The sequence below is a fragment of the Epinephelus moara genome, chromosome 4 (assembly GCF_006386435.1).
Source record: "Epinephelus moara isolate mb chromosome 4, YSFRI_EMoa_1.0, whole genome shotgun sequence".
Classification (NCBI taxonomy): domain Eukaryota; kingdom Metazoa; phylum Chordata; class Actinopteri; order Perciformes; family Serranidae; genus Epinephelus; species Epinephelus moara.
Genome location: NC_065509.1, coordinates 19,525,123 through 19,545,856, shown reverse-complemented (window position 1 = coordinate 19,545,856; position 20,734 = coordinate 19,525,123). Strand labels below are relative to the sequence as shown.

The following is a 20,734-nucleotide window of genomic DNA, read 5'->3' as shown; positions in this document are numbered from 1 at the left end:
AAGTGGGCAACTAGAACTCAAGGAGCCACAAAAGCTCCAGGCCTCCTACGTTTCCTCTTGTTTGCACTAATGAACTGAAATTTTGTTTAGGAATATGCAACACAAAAGCACAGAACCAACTCTCATAAAGGCCCCAAGTTGGGATCTTGTCTACCCATCTGTTTTGTGACGTTTTTAATTTAACTTTCAGGCTTATGTGTTGCAAGTTCCTTTAACTTTGTAATATGTTTAATACAATTCCCCTACAATACATCTGGGGCCAAGTACTATTCCCTGCATCAAAAACTGACCGCTAAACCACTTTGGCTTACTATAGCTATGAATAGTAGAGAAAATACTATTGACATGGAGCACCACTGCCTATCAAAATGGCTTAACAAAATATTTATTTCCTTCACTAACAGTCCCCCCAGATTTGTCAAATCTCTCTTTAAACTGTGTATGATTTTTAAGGTTTATAATAATAAATGATCTGCAGAAAATGGAGTGGAGTTAGACATCCAACTTCAAGAAACACTTATTATCCATACTTACAAGGGAAAATTTAAAGCCTTCTGACATGATTAGTGGTTACAGGAAGCACAATGAGCACCAAAACAAATAAAAGTAGAAGTAAAGTCTTGCGGTTTTAGGGTGGCTCACTATACCATTAAGGCTTTCCCCCACCTTGCCTGCCTCTGTCACCTTCAATAACACCACAAATGCATAAAAAATAACCTTAAAAATGTCTTTCAGCTTTATACTCCATGGCTCCTGACTGCTGAGTTTGCCTGCTTATCTTTCAAACATGTGCACAATATGTCAGGCAGCAGCAGCTAACTTAAATACAGCCATGTGACACATCACCTTGATTCTTTTAGACAAGATTTCACATGCCAGACGTGACCGTAAGGGAATGAAATACTACCAAGTTAATAAGTAGTTTGATTTTATTTTCTAACTTAGTGAATGGGACAGAGGTGATGGATGCAAAACAAATGTTAGTTATATCTGTGATGCATTAAGAGAATGTAGACCGTCATGACATTATTTTATTTCTCTGTGAAACAGTAAATCAGAAGAACAGGCTGTTTTTGTAGTGAGAAGAATCATCTAAAGTTTCGATGACTCCAGTGGGTTTATTTTTGCATTCCTCAGAAGCACCAAGCAGGTATTGTTGTGCCTAACTGCAACACGGACCAGTGAGAACTCTATTTTGATCACTCTTGTAATAAGAAAGACAAGGTTAAGACAGTAACAACAACATAAGATGCCCTTACGATGACAGTTTGGTCAAGGTGAAACTTCTCACCCTTTTTCTTATATTCCAAACATTTAAAAAAAAAAAAAGGCCAAAAAATGTAAACAATGTTGAGAGAACAAACAAGAACATGACAGCACCAGACACAAATAAACATATCGACAGAAGTATAAAGAGAAGGACTGAGTCAGTCCTCGAGCCTTAGCACCAGTACACATCCCCACCGTCAGTCCAGCAGTCTGGGGACGAGAAGGCAACGCGGTACCAAAGTGAAGGCAGTGTCGCGTTCAAGTAGGTACCAAAATATCAGACTCTCTTAGTTCTTACTAACTGTTGTGTCCTCTGGATGTCTATTGAGAGTTTCTGCTGAGTAGTTACGAAGGAATGGGTGGACTGAGTCACTTGTCATCGTCCTCCACTCTCCCGCACTCCTCCAAGTCCTCCCCCTCCACCTCCCCGTCATCATCTTCATCTACATAGTCACTATAAGTGTCATACACATCCCCTCCGTCTTCCTCCTCATCTTCTTCATCGCCTTCCTCCAGCAGATCCCCTCCATACAGCGGCTCCTCCTCCTCCTCTTCCACTATCTCTTCCTCATCTTCCACTATCTCCATCTCCTCCATGTCATCCTCATCGTCCTCTGCCTCTTCATCGTCGTCGTCATCGTCGTCGTCGTCGTCATCGTCGTCTTCTACTTCTTCCATGTCTAGCCCACACACCTCCCCGTCCTCCACCTCCCCATCCTCCCTCTCGTCCTTTGAGGAGGTAGGAGTGGAGAACCCTTTCCCCTCAGTCCTGTCTGTGTGGTAAGACCTGCTGGAGGGGATGAAGCTCGAGGTAGAAGTCTTTGTGTTGATGTAGAGACGAGGAGGTGGCCCCTGCCTGGCCGACACAGCCTCACCAGCAGGGGGAGTGATGGGAGCAGAAGTGGCTCCTCTGGAGTCTTGGCCCAGTGAGAGAGTGACAGGCGCAGTCATGGCCCCAGGCCTCATGGAGGTCATGTTGGGCACATATTCACGAATCTCCCCTGGCTCCAGTGGGTCGGGCCCACAGGGGTCGTGTTCACTGCAGGACAGCTTGCCGTCCAGCTTGGAGATGAACAGCATGCCTTCACGGTGCTCCTTACAGTAAGAGCTGGGGCACATCTCACAGAACGAGGCTGCCTCTTTACCACAGATGTCACACTGGTGCCACGGACACTCCCATCGCCCTGGAGACAAGATCGCTATCATTAGTAACTTAAGGAAATATATCTTGTGATTTTTTTCTTAAGCTGAAGGGGCCAATAGTTACTTTTTTTTTTTGGCCAAATTTAGGTTGACAAATATAATAAATCACTTAGTTTTGCATAACAGCTCTGTTTTTATAAAGCTCATAGAGTGAGACTGTTATCAAAGATAAATCTGGTCTACCTGTCATCATTTAATCCAAAATATAATCACCAAAAATGTTTTTGTTCAGGCCACTTTTAGTCAATCAACCTAAAAATTACATCTTAACTTTCCATTACCATCACCAAAATCTGACACTTTTATACATGTTCACAAGTATTAAAGGGACAGTTTACTCCAAAATCAAAAATACATATTTTTCCTGCATTTTTTTTGTGTGCGTGAGTTGCAGAGTGTTGGAGATATCGGCTGTAGAGATGTCTGCCTTCTCTCAAATATAATGGAACTAGATGGCACTCATCTTGTGGTGCTCAAAGTGCCAAAAAAGTAAACTCAACAGCAATGTCTCTTTCCAGAAATCATGACCTGGTTACTCAAGATAATCCACAGACCTTGTTGTGAGCAGATTCATGTAGGAACTTTTTTTTTTCTACTGAACTACACCTGCTAATCGTACCACCGCGCAAAAGCGTTAATTTACTCATTGACAAGAGGGTCATGCTCTTGACAGCACGAAAGAAACTTCAATGGTGTCCTCCTTGGCTGAGCTGTAACTTTCGCTAGCTCAGCGAAACTAAAATTCTTTTTATCCAAACTCTTCTAAATCTATTCAAATCTAATCTGAGTCTGACTACACAAGAAATAAGACTATATCGTGTCTCTTTAGTATAATATGGGCTTTAAGGCTGCTTTCACACCTGCCCTGTTTGGTTCGATTCAATCGAAGTTTGTTTGCCCCCTAAGTGCGGTTCGTTTGGGCAGGTGTGAACACAGCAATCACACTCGGGTGCGCACCAAAACAACCGGACTGAGACCTTTTTGAATAGGTGGTCTCGGTCTGGTTACAAACAAACTGTGGTGCAGTTCGTTTGTTGTGAGAACGTGTTCCGACCTCGATCCGAACCAACTGCAGTCACATGACCCATTGTTTGGGTTAAACATGAGCATGTTACAGTCCTGGAGGATTATTAATGTGCACCTCCTCCTGTACTGCCTTAATATGCACATTCAGCACATCCAATGCATCAAAACATTGTTTTCTAGTTGGAGCCGCGCCTCGTTTTCAAACTGTATGGTTTGACTAAAATGAACAATGACAGCAATATAGTCCACGATGACCAGCACTAAAATCAACTCCAACTCCAACTATCCAACTCTAGGCAATTATGCAACTTTGTGACAAAATTAGTCCCTTATTCAGACCAAAGCAAGACAACTCGAGGTCTGAAAGCTCCCTAAGTCATCCTTATGTAAACAGTAACAGCCCTCCACCTGTACTTGCCTGCAGGCCTCTTGGCCAGGTTGAGACAGTCAGCATGATAGACCTTTGGGCAACCCGGCTTCTTACAGGACACTATCTGGCCCCCGTCACCACAGCTGAAGCACTCATCTTCCCTCTCCTTGGTCACTTCTTGCTTGGTCTTCTTCTTCATGGGGACCTTCCTCTTACCTTCCTTCGGTTTCAGTTTCTCAGCTGGTGGCTGGTTCTGGACAAGAAAAAGACAATTACTCCTCTGAAGTTGGCAGGAATGACCAGAGGATCATCTGAAAAGTGCAAACTAAAGCTCTTACCTTTGGCCGGACACCAAGGAAACCACTGCAGTTGGGTGCTCCACATTTACAGACAGTTTTTCCGTTGCCAAGACACTCCAGGTTGTAGTTGAAGTTCAGCTCCACACCTAAAGTACATGTATTAGATTTACAATGCGGTGTGTGTGTAGGTTGTAAATTAACAAAACAATCTGCATTCCTAATCCCAAACACAAAACATTAAAATGAAAAGTAGGCTGTTAATCAAACCTTTTGGGATGTCTTGTAGAGCAAACAGTCCCACCCTGGTGTCCCCGTTCACAGTCCACTTCTGAGTCTCACAGTTTGGCTGGCAACAGTGGTTCATGAAGCGAGCCTGGTTCCCTTTGGGCCCGGCATCAATGATCCGGTCCTGAAACAACAAAGTACAGACTGGTTTGCACCAAGTGTCTGATTTTGATTATGAATCAAGTGTGTTGCTAAACTGTAGCATATACAGAGAGCTGTGTTTGTGGTCATTAGGCTCAGAATCACCTTGTCCAGTGTGAGCATGTAGAAGTTACAGATGTCATTCTCCTGGGCGTGTCTGATCCTGGCTCGGCATTCTTCCTCATCGATTACCTCTCCCACATATTCACTCACAAAGGCTCCCTGAGAAGCAGCAGACAAAGAACGAGAGAGTGTATCAATAACGAAGAGAGAGAAATGTGAGTGTGACAGTCACACACATGTATCATTATCTGATTTCTTCTAACATACCTTCTTAATGTCCGTCACACCAACTAAACCCCAGCCGCAGGACAGTGTCCGGACGATCTCCACAGGTGTGTACTGGCGCTTTGTGAAGGCCTGGTTCTGACATCGCTCCCCTGCTGCGCACACCTGAGGATGGCACTCATACATCAGCATGCGATTAATGCACTCGGAGTCGATGCCGCAGGGGTTCTCGTCAGACGCCTTACAGTTGCAACGTGGGATCTCTGACAGGTCGGCAGTGACGATCTGCACCTTCCCAATTGGCCGGTTCACCTGAGAAACAGACACAGGGATGTGATTTTTTTATTTTGCTGTATATCTCAGTGTACTGCTCTTTAGTCAGGGTAGAAAATTACAAATGAGTATGTGGAAAAGGTGGGACCAAGTTGTTGTTTTGCAAGTCCCAAGTCTCTGCACTCAAGTCCTTAACTTTAAGTTTCAAGTCCTAAACAAGTCATAATGTGCCATTTTAACAACAGGAAATTTGTAATTATTTATTAAAACAAGAGCAAACGACCATTACCATTAAAAAAAAAAGAAGTGCTGACATTACACGTAACGTATATAGCACCAGTGTTTCAAAGTAACACGCTACATGTATGTAAACACATTACATTTGTCTGTAACGCAGTAATGCAACGTGTTACTGTTCTAAATCCAGTAATCACATTACAGTTACTAATCAAATAATTATGTTGTTACTTAAGTTGCATAAGTTCTTCTTTGCATGACAGGCAGATAAAGAAAAATCATCATATGTGCCGACAACAACGCCATCTAGTGTTCCCGTGGAGAGGCCCTTCAGCCTGAGCAGTCTTGTGCTGGCTCTGAGGAGGAAGAGGTTGTCTAAAAATGATGTCACTTCCTCGTGACATTTAACCACTGCTTTAGTGATAAACATGTCAAATAAGCCCAACTAGGCCACTGTAAAGCCATGGCTAAAAGGCAGTTTGAGTAAGTTCGTTTGGCCCGTTATATGTGTTCATATGCCATTCAGATTTTTTTTTCTAAGTCTGTCATCATCTAATGACGTTAGGAAGGCTAGTATCATATTTTTTATTTAGGCCTTTTGATATAATATTTTGAGGCAATTATTATTTGTACTATGCACTATTAGGAAGGCCAAACCTCCTGCTCCTCCTTGCTACAATTTAATTTTGAGGCAATTACAGCCTTCTGCAGTGCCGTCTTGATTCTTGTGATCATTATTTTGTGCTAATATATTGTTGCTACATTACAATTACTTGACAATTTTTTGTGTAACTATCCCAACACTGCAAAGCACTGTTAACCTGTTCCACAACAGACTAAATATTGCATGTTTCTGTCCTATATTTCTTTTAAGCTCAGTTCAGACCAAAGATTTGACAAGTTGAAACATGCGACTTCTTGCTTTGCACCGTTCTGTAACGTTCTAAAAACCTGACGGTTCACAGCAATGCAGCTAGATGAGATGGTGTATCATCTCTATGCAACAGCTTTTCAGGTTTATTTTGTGGCCGAATATAATTTGTAGCTTCTTATAATATGAATTAGGATAATGATCGTGAGATACTGGCTGCAGTATCCAGTCCTGACAGCAAAAAACAGAAACAAAACAAGCATCAGAGGGACTGTACTTGTAATAAATACTCCACAATAATATAAGTAAGCGGCGCCAATTAGTTAGTCAATGAGAATGTGTGTGTGAGGGGGCATAAGCACATACAGTGACCCACCGTCTGACACCAGCACACCGTGAGGCTCGGCTGGGACGTAGCACCTGCTGCAGCAAACGAACACACCATCTGCCGTCATTTTGACTTAACCAGCAGACTTCACTACAAGCTGATTGGCTGTTGAAACAGGTGATGTGCTTTACATTCTAAAGCCAGCTGCTGGCGATTTGACTAGTTGAGTTGCAGGTGACACCATCAGCCTGAGTTGAGCTCAGACGGCCAGTTAACACTGCTACAACTTTTCTCTGCAACGTTTTAAAACGGTTTCGTCTTGTTGTGATTTATTGGTCTAAACTGGGCTTGCTATGTTCTCCTGCAACTTGACTGGATGCTGTTGGATTGGTTCAAACAAGGTCAATCTATCAATTTAAGTGTCGACTTGCTGGGAACCAACAGCTGATTCAGGAGATGAAGGGAAAATGAGGTGAAAAGACTGAAGTCACCAATCATTGGTGTTAAAGTCCAAGCAGAGTTGCAAGTCTTTTTTCATTCTGTTGATTTCAAAATGATCAAATTTGTGACTTGTTTCGACACCTCTGATATGTGGTGACACACAGTACCTTAATGTGCCTGTATGGAGGAGGTTTCTTGTCATTCTTTCTGTCCTCCTGAAGCTGCTTCATCTCTTTTTCTGCCTGGAGCTCCCTGAATCGTTCTGCTGCTTCAGTCAGGGCTGTAAAGACAAAACAAACAAAAAAAAAATCACCTTTACTCAAACAATTAAAACATGAACATGACCAAAATAAGACTTTATTTCTTAATATCAAAAACAGGAACACAGATGTAATGTAAAATACAACAATGGACAAAAGAACATACCCTTTTTGTACACTGCATCTGCACCCTTTCCCATCTTCTCTATGTTGTGAGTGTCACCCTCCATGTAGGGGAAGACTCTGGCTTGGTATGTCCACACAAAATCTTTGGAGCCAAAGAATTGCACCGGAAACTCTCCCACCTCATGCTTCATCCTCAAGATGTTATTTGGGACATCTTTGGCCAGACAGACTTCAGCAGGCCACCACCTAAAGAGTCAGATCAGGTTTCAGAAATCTGACCTCAGGCACATTTAGCTGCAGCTTGAAGCTACAGTGTGTATGAGGAAGGCAATGTTGTGACCTTACCTGTAGCGTCCCCATTTGACCCACAGTATGTCCTTGATACGAGGCCTCTTTCCAGCTTTGCAGTCGTTACAGAACCAGCTGCCCTGAGGCATCTCTATATTCAAACATTCCCGATGGAAAGCAGCAGGACAGGCCTCACAGCACAGCAGACTGCCCCCTACAAAATCACAGCCAAACACACTGATCAGGTTATATTTATTTTTTGGTTTATACCTCCTCATTCATTTATCTGTCTATGAAATATGAAAGAACAGGGACATATCAGGCAACTGTACACATTTATGAGGCGTAACCAGTAAATAAATACCAGACAATTTATCTATTATCACACATAGAGATAAAGCAGTGAAGTCAAATTAACTCAACTGTGGCTGTGCCCATTTTCAATCATCTGTGTTAGTGCTTACTGATGGCACTAAACTCAGAACATGTGGTAATGTAAAGACATATTCCTTTAGGGTTGCATGGCTTTTTAATACTTGGTTTCAGAGGCAGATCTAACAGATTAGACAGCATACAAATGGAAGGAAACGCAGCACTTTGCCAAGAGGGAGCGTTTAATTGGAAAATAGGATGGGGCATAAAAATTAATTTACAACACATTACACTCTCCCGAAGAGTGAAGCACAGTGCATTTCCAAGAGAAGCCACTTTCATGGTTTTTATTACCATTTGAAACATGGAGACCGTTCGGAAAATCAGATCCAAGTTATTTAACAGTTTCACATCTGAATCGCATATTATAATTTATTCATGATCAGCAGTGAGGCTGTTTCAATGACAGGTTAAAATGAGCGTGAAACGAGGCCAGACTTACCCTCGGAGCAGACAAAGCACCAGCTAACGTTGATGTGTTCGTGGTTCTTGCAGCCTTTGCGGGGAGTGAAGTGGTTTGGACAGAGGAAGCTGTTGTTTGCCAGCACCAGGCTGCCTGCTGCCATACAATTGTCATTGGCATGATAGGCTACAGGGCAGCGAACACATCGAGCCAACCGACCTACGGTAAAAATATACAAAGGAGCAAAGACAGCTTAATCCATGCACATCTGGACATTTAATTTAAGTTTTGTAACAATATCCTCATGACACACAGTGTTCATGGAGAGATAGATAGAGAGATGGATAGAACAAAACTGGGTGGCTATCCTCACCGGTGCAAAAGAGCCAAACAAAAAAAACAACATGATTACAAACTAAGGTAAATAAAATAAGCTATGAAAAGGAAGTAAAGAGCATATAAAACAAAACACTGCACATATGCCCACATGCTATATTGCACATTATGCTTATGGGTAATACTATCATACTGCACATAGACTATTATCACGTACAGCAAGTGTTTTTGGAGTGAGGCCAAACTGCCAAAATCCTTGAGGGCACACACTGTTTGTAGCATCAGGTGCTGTTTAAAGGATGTTATATGAGCAAAGCATCTTACACAGCTGGCACTGTTTCTAATGACTCATGAGCATGATGAAAGAATCATCACTTTCAGACACTATATTGGGTATAGCTCAAACAGCTTACTGCTCCAGAAATTGGGTCTTTATTAAAGAAAAAAAAACAAAGTTTAATCTCCAAAACAAATCCTGGTATCTCGAGTCATGAAGCTGAAGCCCTGTTATAATGAGTGACTCAATGCTTATCCAAACTAACAGGTGACCTGGAACTAGCTGAAGATTGTGTGCTGATATCAGAAAATGAGACTCGTACACTCTTCCACTGTTTCTGGCAGTGTACTTGATCACAACATTAGAAGGAGAAAGCTTTTTTTTTTTTTTTTGAAATGGGCCAAAGTCCGTAAGAACAAAGAGAGATGAAGGTAGTTGGCACTATTAACAAAAACTGTGACGTGCATACCTGCTAAGCAGGTAAAAAAATGAAGTCAGGACTAAAGTATAATTTGCCAAGTGTATTCAGGACCATAAAGCACAATTTTCTTTGTTATAAGAAACATGACAGTGACTTAACCCCTGTGGTGCCCAGTTCTTAGTATAACTAGAATTAGAACGCTTCACACACAACTCCAACATGGCAGCACAGATTATCTATACACTCAGCACAGTTTGAAAGTAAGCACTCAGTATCAGTCACCAATTCTGTATCCGCCCAAATGTCTTTCCCCTCTGTTCCGGAATTATGATGCTGAATAATGGCCAGAAAAGTGTTTTTGCAGAACATTATCATGTCACAGTGAAGCTGACCTTTGACCTTATGGATATAAAATATCATCACTTCATCTTTTTTGATCATTTTAGCCATTTGTGTGAAATTTTGTCATAATTAGCGTATGAATTCTTGAATTATGGCCAAAAATGTGTTTAGTAAGGTAACAGTGACCTTGAACTTTGACCACCAAACCTAATCAGTTGATCGTTGAGTCCAAGTGGACGTTTGTGCCAGATGAAATGCATTTCCTAAAGGTGTTCCTGAGATGATGAAGATGAAGACATAGCTTTATTGATCCTCACTCTCTTGTTATTTTTACTTATTACACACACAGGCCAGGAATACACACACGTACACACACAGGATCGATATAAATGCATTAATGGAGAGATGTCAGAACGAGGGGGATATCCATGAACAGGCGGCCCAAGAAGCTGGGGGTTGCTCAAAGGCACCTCGGCAGTGCCAGGAGGAGAACTGGCACCTCTCCACCTAGCAGTCCACACTCTATACTTAGTCCATGCACGCACTTTAACCAGCGCCCCTCTTGTTCCCAAGCCAAGCCCCCCCCCCCCCAACTGAACAACTGGCGGCGACAGCCAGGATATATAGGACGCTATGAATCTTAGTGGACCATGTCTAATATGTCATAGTTATCACATCATGTGTTTTAGATCCCCTGGGCAAAACTGGAGCTTACCTTTAGAGCTACAGATGTTGAGAGGGTTGGTGATGTGGCAGGACAGACACACATGCAGAGGGCAGCGGAAGCCTTTGTTATGCGGCTGGGTGGCCGAGTACGCCAAGATACAGTCGGTGTGGTAAAACTTCCCACACAACGGTATTATGCAGCGCTTTACCCCATTGTCAGACTTCTTACACACAAAGCATGTGTGGACACCTGAAAGCAACAAATAGTAATAATAACAATTAGGCATATTTTTTAGAATGAATGACAGATTCAGCCCGGCGTCAGACACAACGTGTACCCACCAGCTTTGCATTCTTGACAGAGGAATTTCCCCTTGGGAGGTACTGACAGGCCAATACACTGCAGGTGAAAGGCTCCATAACAGTGGCCGTCACACACCAGCAGGTCTCCCGTCCTCTCACACACCTGCAAAAACATGCACAATAAGAAAGATGCTAATTATCCTGTTGAACCTATAAGGCCCAGTTCAGACCAAAGACCGACTGAAACTTCCAACTATTTGCAATGTGCCGGTCGGCAATGTTCTGAAAACCTGCCAGTTTACACCAATGCGACTAGACGAGAGGCTGTATTGTCTCCACAGCAACGACTCTTCATACGTCCGTTACGATTTCCAGCTTTTCAGCCTTATTTTGTTGATGAATATAATTTGTAGCTTCTTAAAATATGAATGAATGATAGTGAGATACTGGTTGTGGTTGCATTTATAGTAGTGATTAAAATGGTAAAAAACAAACAAAACAATCTGAGTGTGTGTGTGGCATGTGCACATACAGCAAGCAGCAGCAGTGACCCACTGTCAGAACAGAGGCCAGCATATGTGTCAGCATCCACAAGGATGTAAATGGGACAGACTTTGGCTTGGAGGGGACGGAGGGCTGTTATCAAAGGATGACACAGCAAGCAAACGCACTGTCTGCTGAACTGGCCAGCTGACTTTGCTACAAGCCGATTGGCTGCTGAAACAGGTGATGTGCTTCACGTTCTAAAACCAGCCGCTGGCAACTTGACAAGCTGAGCCGCAGGCCACACTGTCAGCCGGCTTGAGTGGAGCTGAGACGGGCCAGTTCACAATGCTGAAACTTTTCTCTGCAACATTCTAAAATAGTTTCATCTCGTCATGAATATTTGGTCTGAACTGGGCTCTACAAATAAATGATGTCAGGAGCCAAAAAAAGGTTCTGGTTATGATCTCACCTGACAGACATTCTCCTTTAAGGATGCAGCTCCAATTTTCCCTTTAACATCTGCTTGAGAAGAGAGGCTGTCATTCAAACTATCACACAGCACCTACAGAGATGAGGAAAAAGATAGTGTTACACTCATGGATGCAGATTATTTTCCTCTTTAATGGAACAGCTGAACATTACAACATGCAGACCTCAGGTTTGGCAGTTAGTGTTCCAGTGTGTACATTTTGTTTCTCCTCAGTGCTGCAGGTGTCTGCCTCGACCTCCTGCTTGGGGGTCTTGGATCCTCGAGGGCTGGGAGGCCTTTCTGGTGTGAGGACCACGGAGAGATCTTTGCTTTCTGAGTGCTGGGGGGCAGCATGGGCAGAGGATGTGCTGGGTACAGGCTTCTCTTTCTTAACAGATCCAACCTATCCAGTGGAAGATATCATTGTGTTAGGCGTACTTAAATATATTTGTTTGCATCATATAGTTAACTTGTATATGAGTGATGATATGATTGCTTTAACTTGGTGCTTTTGTAATACCTGAGTTTTCTTAACTTTCATCTCTGAGGTAACTCCGCTGTGTCGCTTTGGCTCCTGTAAACAGATTGTGAAATACATTGATCATTTCCTCATCCAAAACCCGAACTTCCCCACCGCCATCTGAATTCCAACATACCTTCTTCTTTGTATGAGCAACAGACACTTCTTCTATGGTACATTCCAGCACCCTGTGCAACAGCTTCCTTGGCCTCTTTCTTTCTTGGACCAATAACCCCACATCTAAAGTGAAAATAACCCAATAATAACATCTCTGGGACAAAAGTTATTTTCCATCACACAGACAGATATTTGATACTGGATTAAAGATCTAGTGTGTAGGATTTGGTGGCATCTAGCAGTGAGGGTACAGACTGCAACCAACTGAAATGTCTCATGTGTGCAAAGTGTGTACAGTGGCCGACTCAAAAACGTGAATGGCCCTATCTAGAGCTAGTGATTGGTTTGTCTGTTCTGGGCTACTGCAGAAAAAAAAGACAAAAATGTAAAGGTAAGGTAAAGAAAACACCACTATTCTTCCGGTGATTATAAACTAATAAAAACACAGTTGTGAATATTATATTCCATTCCTGCCAATATATCCCACTAAATCCTACACTTATTTACCAGATTCAGGAGGTAGATCGGTTTCTTCTGCCGTCTCTGCATCAAGGGAGGGTTGTGTTGCGGCTGGAGATACCGAGGATGCTACAGGAGAAAGTTCATCCTGAGATGGACTCTGTTCCAGCTCTGCTGGAGCCTGGGCGGGCTCAACAGGAGACGAGGCTGAGGTAATTATTCCTGATGTGGTGCTGACATCACAGAGTGCTGTCATCCCTGACGTCTGCTGAGTACACACATGCAACCAAATCATCAAGTTCCAATGATAATTCACATTTTCCAGAGATGAAAATTTGTTTTTGCATTGTTATCTTGATAACTTAGCAAGAAGACCACAAATGATGGAATGATACCCGTTTGTACAGACATAATAGGATATGATAGAAATATTTCAGAGCAATTTACTTCTTGTGAAAGTACAAAGATTAGTTTTATGTTTATAGAAAGATACCGCCCAACTCTCAGACCTTTACAGTCATGCAGTAAAATGAAAGGCAGACCCCATCACTTGGGACCCTAAACACCCCTACTCTTTTCAACTACTCCCATAGGGCAGCTGCTACAAGCACCTCTGGCCAGAAAGAGATCTTACAAAAACTCTTTAATCCATTTTAACAAGGCCAAATAGACTTAAGAGATTTTTAATGCAGCTTTGCACACCTGCTCTTACTTATGAAACGGTTTGCTTGGATTCCCACTCCACATCAAAATCAAGGAATTGTCAAGGGCTTTCCAGGCCCAGTTCCCTCAAATTCGAGGATTCAGCATGGCATAGTTTGAGACATGCATCAAGGTTAATTTCTGTTACAACCCTGAGAATTTTTATAATGAGAAGTAGCAGGTTTTAGAGAAACTCACAGACGACAGCTAAAAAAAGACAGAGATGCTTGAATATGTGAACACTTCTAAGTTGTACTGCATAGGAGGTGACAGGTGGAGCGTGAAACAGTGAAACTGCAGGAGACACGCAGATGGACGTAGCATATTTACATACATTATTTTTTTAAAAATCTCACAAGAACCTCAATTTCTATTTTTGTACAAAATGTAAATATTCAAGTACTCTTAAAGTCTCATGTCTATTTTCAAAAAACTTCAAGGCCTTGATTCTTTTTTTTTTTTTTTTTTTAACATGCAGAAATTATGTTCATGGATAAGTTCACACAAGTTTTACTCATGTTACCTTAGTCACGTTTATTCACCTTATATCACTACATTCTAATAAAATAGCAGCAAGTAACGTTAGCTAACGTAACATTAACTTGCTAACTTACCACTAGCATAAGTTGAGTCAATTATCCATGTAATAATAAAGGATCTTTAACACAGTCAGAGTGCCTTGGATGCATTTTTAGAGTGCCTGCTTGTACTATGGACTTTTACACTGAGTGAACTGGCCAGTCGTTGTTTTTCATCTTGAAGAGCACCTGATTTTCCCCTCTCAATTTCACAAACTTTCAAGGATTTCAGGGACCGGTGGGAATCCTGTGTTTTTTTGTTTTGTTTTGTTTTAAATGTGCAGAAATCGTGTTCATGGACAAGCTCACGCATTTAAGTTTTATTCATGTTACCTTAGTCACGTTCATTCACATTATATCAACATGCTAATGAAATAGCAGCAAGTAATGTTAGCTAACGTAACATTAACTTGCTAACTTTGTCAGCTACCCTACCCATACAGCTACTGTAACCAACATTATGTGGTAAATTAATTTGTGCTGTGGCCCTGTGCTGGTAACCATGGTCAAAACAAACTAAAAATAAGTGTATGAGTGTTTTGAATGTTTATGTAAGCTTATAATGTAACCCTTCGCATTAGCTTGGCGGCTGGCAAGAGCCACTCGTCTGGTGTTTTTTGTTTCCATGGAATTTAGAGCAATTAAGAGGGTTTGGGGGGGACATGACGCCAATGACAGGCTACAAAATGAAACGCATTGTTACCTTGAATAAAATAACAGATTTCTTGGTGTTTGAGCGCTGTTGGAAACATTCGGGATAGTGTAACTACACAACAACAAAATATACAACATAGGTCGAGTCATTTTTAGACATTTGGATGTGGAAATGTTGCACCTTTAATGTAATTTTAGATAGGTGTATTTTTTTATGTTGTTTGTGAGACCCTAACCTAAGACAATTTTCTAGCATTATGTGATCGAAATAAAGTTTTTGAATCTCATATGTCAAAAAGCATATTCAGATATTGAATCTTTTTCTTGAACACACAATATTCAAGAACCAAGTGAATAAAAATAAAAAGCTGTTTATAACTGCATCAAGTGCTACTTTGAACTTTCAAAGACAGAGGGACATCTCACCATTTTGGAAGATTCTGAGGTGTGTTTCTTTGATTTCTTTTTTGGGGCAAATATTTGTTCATACTCCTCAGTTGACTCCAGGAGCCTTTTAGTAGGTTTCCGGAGACGTTTGTTTTCTGATTGCCCTGTGTAAACACACATAAAATACATTTACACATATATACAAGTATATCGCTCTTTTACCAATTTTACCATCTTAGTGAGCACACTGAACAGCAGCAGTTTGGTTCTTACCGGCTGTGCTGCTCGTCTCTGAGAAGTGCGAGTCATTCTCTGCTTGCTTCTCAAGTCCCAGATCAAGATCTGGAAATACTTTCATGGTGTAAGACCCATTCATCTCAGCAGACACCTCAACTTCAACCTTGTTCTCAGCAGCCCCTTCGACCATCTGCCAGCGCTTCTTTGGAGCTACTGTGGATCCTGAGTTCTTGTCAAGGTAGCTGGTGGAGGGATCAGCAGCGACGGGAGGGGAAGACCCAGGATCTGCTAAGTCAGCGTGACCACTAACAAACTCCCTGCCGTAAGCCAAGTCAGCCAGGTCCGAAGACAGGCCAGGTATGCTGAGTTTCAGTTTGGCAGGTAGTTTTTGTTTTCTACGCTGCTTGTCTGAGTTTCCGATCTGAGCGTGACCAGGAAAATCTTCACAGTGGTAGGTGTCAGCTCTCATGATAGCCTTAGTCCTGTTCTTGTTTTTCACCGCTGTGTTTTTGGGTGCTGACTGACCGTTCTCTGTTTTGATCCCTTGAGAAAAACCATCACAATAACCCTTCAGCAGGTCTCCTCCTGTAGAAGTAGGTATGACCAGAGGTTCCTCCTTGATCAGGACTGGAGATGGCGGGAGAGTCAAAGGTTTACCCTCTTGTTCTCTGGTATCATGCATGTCTTTCAGGAGCATCAGGAAGGTACTGAATTTATAATTGGAATCAGGTCGAAATGCAGCCAACTCAGAGTCACTGCTGTCCTCCTTCACAAGAGATTTAAACATTAGTTCCTTGACATCCTGGAAAGCATCCATTGGAGACAGAGATGAGGATGGGGAAGTTGAAAATGATAGATCTGGGTTTTCTGTCTTGACCTTAACCGGTTGCACAGAGGGTGCACTTGAGTCCACACACTTAGATTTCATCAATGAGCCATTACGAATGTATTTCTTATCAGGCTTCCTTGCACGCCGTTTCAGAGAGCTGTGATTTGTAGAGGATGATGCATTGCTGAGTGATTCCCAGTTAGGAGACCTTTCAGTTTTGATGGGTGCATCAGTAGGTGTATTATCAGGACATTCATCAGTGTGGGCATGTGAGATTTGGCTTGTGGCCAGTGCATCTTTGAGATCAGTCTCTTCCTCTGCCTTCAGAGCCCTCGTCATCAGACGACTGCTGGCAGGAAGACTCATCGAGTGCTTTTCATTTGAACTGTGTGACATTTCATTGCAGCTGCCCAAACTCTGTTCAGATTTTGTATCTTTAGATGTCAATATATTTGTTAAATCATAAGAGGAATCACAAGGATCTGTAGAATGGTTCACGTTTTCAGTAAACTTGGTTTTAGCTTTTGTTAAACCCTGTTCTCTTCTGACAAACCTGTCTGTATCCTGTACTGGAGACAATGCTGTGCGTTTAGGACGATGCAGCATTGGAACGGAATCCAGGTCTGCATAAGGTGAGTCCTTTGGCTCATCTTTCAGTGCACGAGTTGTTGTATGAAACTGATCTGCCATGTTTGTGATGGTAGACAATTCCTTTGATCCACCAACTATATGGTCAAATATGTCAGACAAACATTTCTTTTTCTTCTTACAAGCTTTGCTCTTATTGGATTGAACTGCAGCAGAGTTTTTGATGATATCGTGCTCATTTCCGTTGGGGGCCATATTGGGTGACAGGGGATGACCAGGATCCACAGAGACAGAGGGGGCCTCCTGTGGCTTTTCAGTAGGGAGTGGGCTGGGCACACGCTCTTCTCCATTGACAGATATTGAAAGCACGCTTTCAGTATTCCTTTGTCGACCTGGGAGCAGAAGCTCAGCTTCTGTCACACTGACTTTCCATGCAGTCAGTAAGCTTTTGGGTATCTGCCAAGGACAGAAATAACTTTCAAAATAACGGTCACAATAACATCATATGATACGTCTCCTTTAATTTCATGAATTTACCGTATACTTGTAGTCTTTCTCCTTCTGCTTCCCTCTCCGTCTTAGCACTGGCAGGTCTTCAAACTGATGGCCCCCTTCAAAAGGAAGAATGGCACTCCCAGGGACCCAGGAACATTCTTCAACCTCCCCAATGGTCTTCAGGAAATACATCCGACAAGGACGAGGACTGGGAACTGAAACAAAATAAAAACAATGGTCAACTTTTACCTTGCGCACACACAGTATAAGTCCTTTGTGTTAGTGTTTACCTGTCAGGTAAAAGTCAAGTTGTGAGAAACAATTTGACAATGGAGTTCTAAAATCCATATTCAGAGCAAACCTCTTCTCTTTACTCTCCTTATGAGTGAAACCTTACCTTTCATCTTAGTGTAGATCCCCTGGGCTGGGTCACAGGTTATGTGGCAGGGCCACCAGGGCCGTCTGTTGAATTTCGCCCACACTAAGTCCCCTTCGATGTACTTCACTGCAGGAAGAGGCTTCTTCTTTGGGCTGTTGGACTAACCAGGACATTGAAGCTACTTTAATATCTAATACAGTAAACAGTAGTGTATGTCATATCCTTAGTACTGAATCAAAATTCATTCATACATTCTGAATGCACCACCTTTGCATCCCATTAAACTATTTACACTGCTAGGAACCTGTATTGTATCTTGTGCTACCACTGATATTCAGCTGTTATCTGTTGTTTTGAGTATATATTTTAAAAATGTGTGCGACAATCCATCGATTTTCAAAAACATTGTATCGATTGTTAATTAATAATCAACTTGAAACGATTTGCGGCGGTGGTTCATTTTATGTTAAAATCCCTGACCACTAGACAACAGTGTTGTAATCTGTTTTATGCCATTTGACTCTTCCACTTCAACAAAACAACATATCACCAGCGTAAACACAAAGACCACAAGCCCATAAAACAGATGCACCGCTAACTCCTAAAATTGGACCTTTTAAAATTGCAATATACCCTGTATCACCTTGCTTACAGTACAGCAATATAGTGCAATATATTGATTCGTAACCCCTGTATCGTGATATGTATATCGTGATATCGTATCGCCTGATTCTTGCCAATACACAGCCCTACTGCATATGGTGCAATTATTTTCAGAGCAAGCAATGAGACTATACTAAAGGATGGCATTGTTGTGGGTCTATAGCTGATAGTGGGAAGGTGGTCAGAATACAATAAAATAGTAATTATCACTTCAACACATGGGCACTCATTCTGCCTATCTTAGTGAATATACACAACCAAGATAAACATTGACACCAACGTGTAGCCTTGGTTGTACAGAGGTAAAGTTAAAGTAAGCATGTCAGGTGTTTCAGACTCACGTTAGAGTTGGTGCCAGCTGGTGAAATCAGTTCAGGTTCAACAGGAGAAGTAAGTTCACCATCACTGTCTGACTCCTCACCCAAGCTCCACCCATCTCTCATTGTGATTTCTGGCAGTGCGCTGGGGCTTAGTGTAGGGTTGAGTTCGGATATAGTTTTGGACATCAGGTTAAAGACAGTAGGTTTATATGTTCTTTTATCCACCCCTGAGCTGCTCGTAGTCTCACAAGCAGTCACAGTTCGGTCCTGGCTCAACTTTGGGGGGTGGTGAAAAGGCGCCATGTCCTCACTGCTACTGTCCTCCCTGTCCTCCTCCTTGATGCCACTGCTGTCAAACAGTGTGGACTCAAAATGCAGGCAGCCATTGGGGATGGGAGAGCAGCGCTCCATGCTGTCAGGACTGTGAGGGGAGAAGCCATTTCTGTTCACGTCCTGCAGAGTCTCAAAGGACTCCATCTCATCATTGCCTGGAGAAGGAGGCAGCTGGACTGATGGTGCCTCAAACTCATCATCATCGCTGATTGGGCTTGCACAGTGCAAGTGGTTCCTAGGATGGAGGTCCCTTTCTAGGTCAGGCCTGTTGACCACAGTGCTATAGTCATGCAGTCTCTTCAGCGGGCTGTAGCAGTGAGATCGGTCTGGTTGATTGTACCCAAGTACAGCTGGCTGTTTGAGGCTGGAGGATGGCAGTTGCACGGCTGACGGTTGGTCTGGCCCACGTCTCACAATGCCACATTGGTTTCCATAGGAAGTGCTCACAAGACCATTGCGGGGCCTCAGCTCTGGCTGGCCTGAGCCAAACACTGAGCCTACCCTAACAGCCGGTCTGTATGACTGATTCATGTTGTCATGGCTATATCCTGTCAGATAAAGAAGAGGCAGGTTAAACGAGGGAAGTGTGCCATCTAAGTTTCTCACTCACAATAATCTGTGAGGGTTAATGAGAGTTGTGTACTATAAATACAATGAAACATGCTGTCAGACACATATAAACACTGCGGAAACAGAGCGACATTTATATCGAGTAAACAGAAACCTCCAAAGCAGCATACTAGCCATGAACTGTGTGCGCACATACACACATACACACACTAATAAGCCGACATTGCATGGCCTCCATACTAAAGGCCGGTCGGACTGCACAAGACAAAACACAACCGCTGGCCCGCTCCTTCCACACATTTCATTCACAAACTATCAGAAAATAGTACCGCTTTGTCTGCTGGTTGTGGGTCATGGCGATCGCTGACTAGTACAGTCAATGGAGGAGCGATGAGGCTGTAGCCTAGTAGAGGTGGTGACACTGAGCCATCAGTGAGTGGCTCACACAAACAAGCTACAGCCACACACCGACATAGGAAGCTACTATTAACTCACACACAAAAAAAAGGGCTGATCGGCACTAAGTTTACAACACTACCAACACGTGGAAAAAGGCGAAAAACTTACCATTTGGAGGTCGGTCAGTGTGAAACCAACAGCGGATGTTTGATCATGTGGCACAAAGCGAGTATTTTTCTCGGTTTGTGAAGGCGAAATCTGCACAATCCCAGCTGCAGCAGCACTAGCAGTAGGCCAAGGCACAGCTCTCATTCTCTGCACTTCATCGCCTCATCAGCGGCGGCCCCCCTGAAAAAACACTGTCACCTTAAACACTGAATAACAAGTAAATCTCCATTATGCTGCAACAGCACGCAGCGGCGAAATTCAATGTGCCATAACCGGTCCCCAAACAGCCACAGCAGCTTATTTACTACATGATTTTTGCCTGCTGTCGAAGTGCCCCCGGTTATGTTAAAACAAGCCCAGACTGACTGTGTTGGTGAGCAGCAACCAATCGGCACTGCTACCCAACCCCCCGTCTGCATAGGGCCGTGACACTCACCCTCCTAACACACACGCGCACACTTACAGGCACGCACGTACACAACACACGCACGTGCGC

At 42.8% G+C, this 20,734-nt stretch overlaps 1 protein-coding gene across 1 annotated transcript; it reads right to left on the bottom strand.

Annotated features, from left to right (window-relative positions):
- Positions 1 to 1,017: 1,017 nt before the first annotated feature.
- On the bottom strand, positions 1,018 to 20,634 carry nsd1a (nuclear receptor binding SET domain protein 1a). Its single transcript, XM_050042938.1, has 23 exons — positions 20,239 to 20,634; positions 18,790 to 19,649; positions 17,804 to 17,945; positions 17,449 to 17,621; positions 15,531 to 17,367; positions 15,297 to 15,421; positions 12,985 to 13,204; positions 12,497 to 12,600; positions 12,361 to 12,414; positions 12,025 to 12,243; positions 11,841 to 11,933; positions 10,925 to 11,048; positions 10,632 to 10,832; positions 8,580 to 8,759; positions 7,763 to 7,919; positions 7,458 to 7,663; positions 7,199 to 7,311; positions 4,924 to 5,193; positions 4,699 to 4,815; positions 4,435 to 4,576; positions 4,207 to 4,313; positions 3,917 to 4,121; positions 1,018 to 2,453 (listed from the first exon to the last, which is right to left on the bottom strand). The coding sequence occupies exons 2-23, from the start codon at positions 19,630 to 19,632 to the stop codon at positions 1,639 to 1,641; spliced, it is 6,447 nt and encodes a 2,148-aa protein (XP_049898895.1). The 5' UTR covers positions 19,633 to 19,649; positions 20,239 to 20,634; the 3' UTR covers positions 1,018 to 1,638.
- Positions 20,635 to 20,734: the final 100 nt, after the last annotated feature.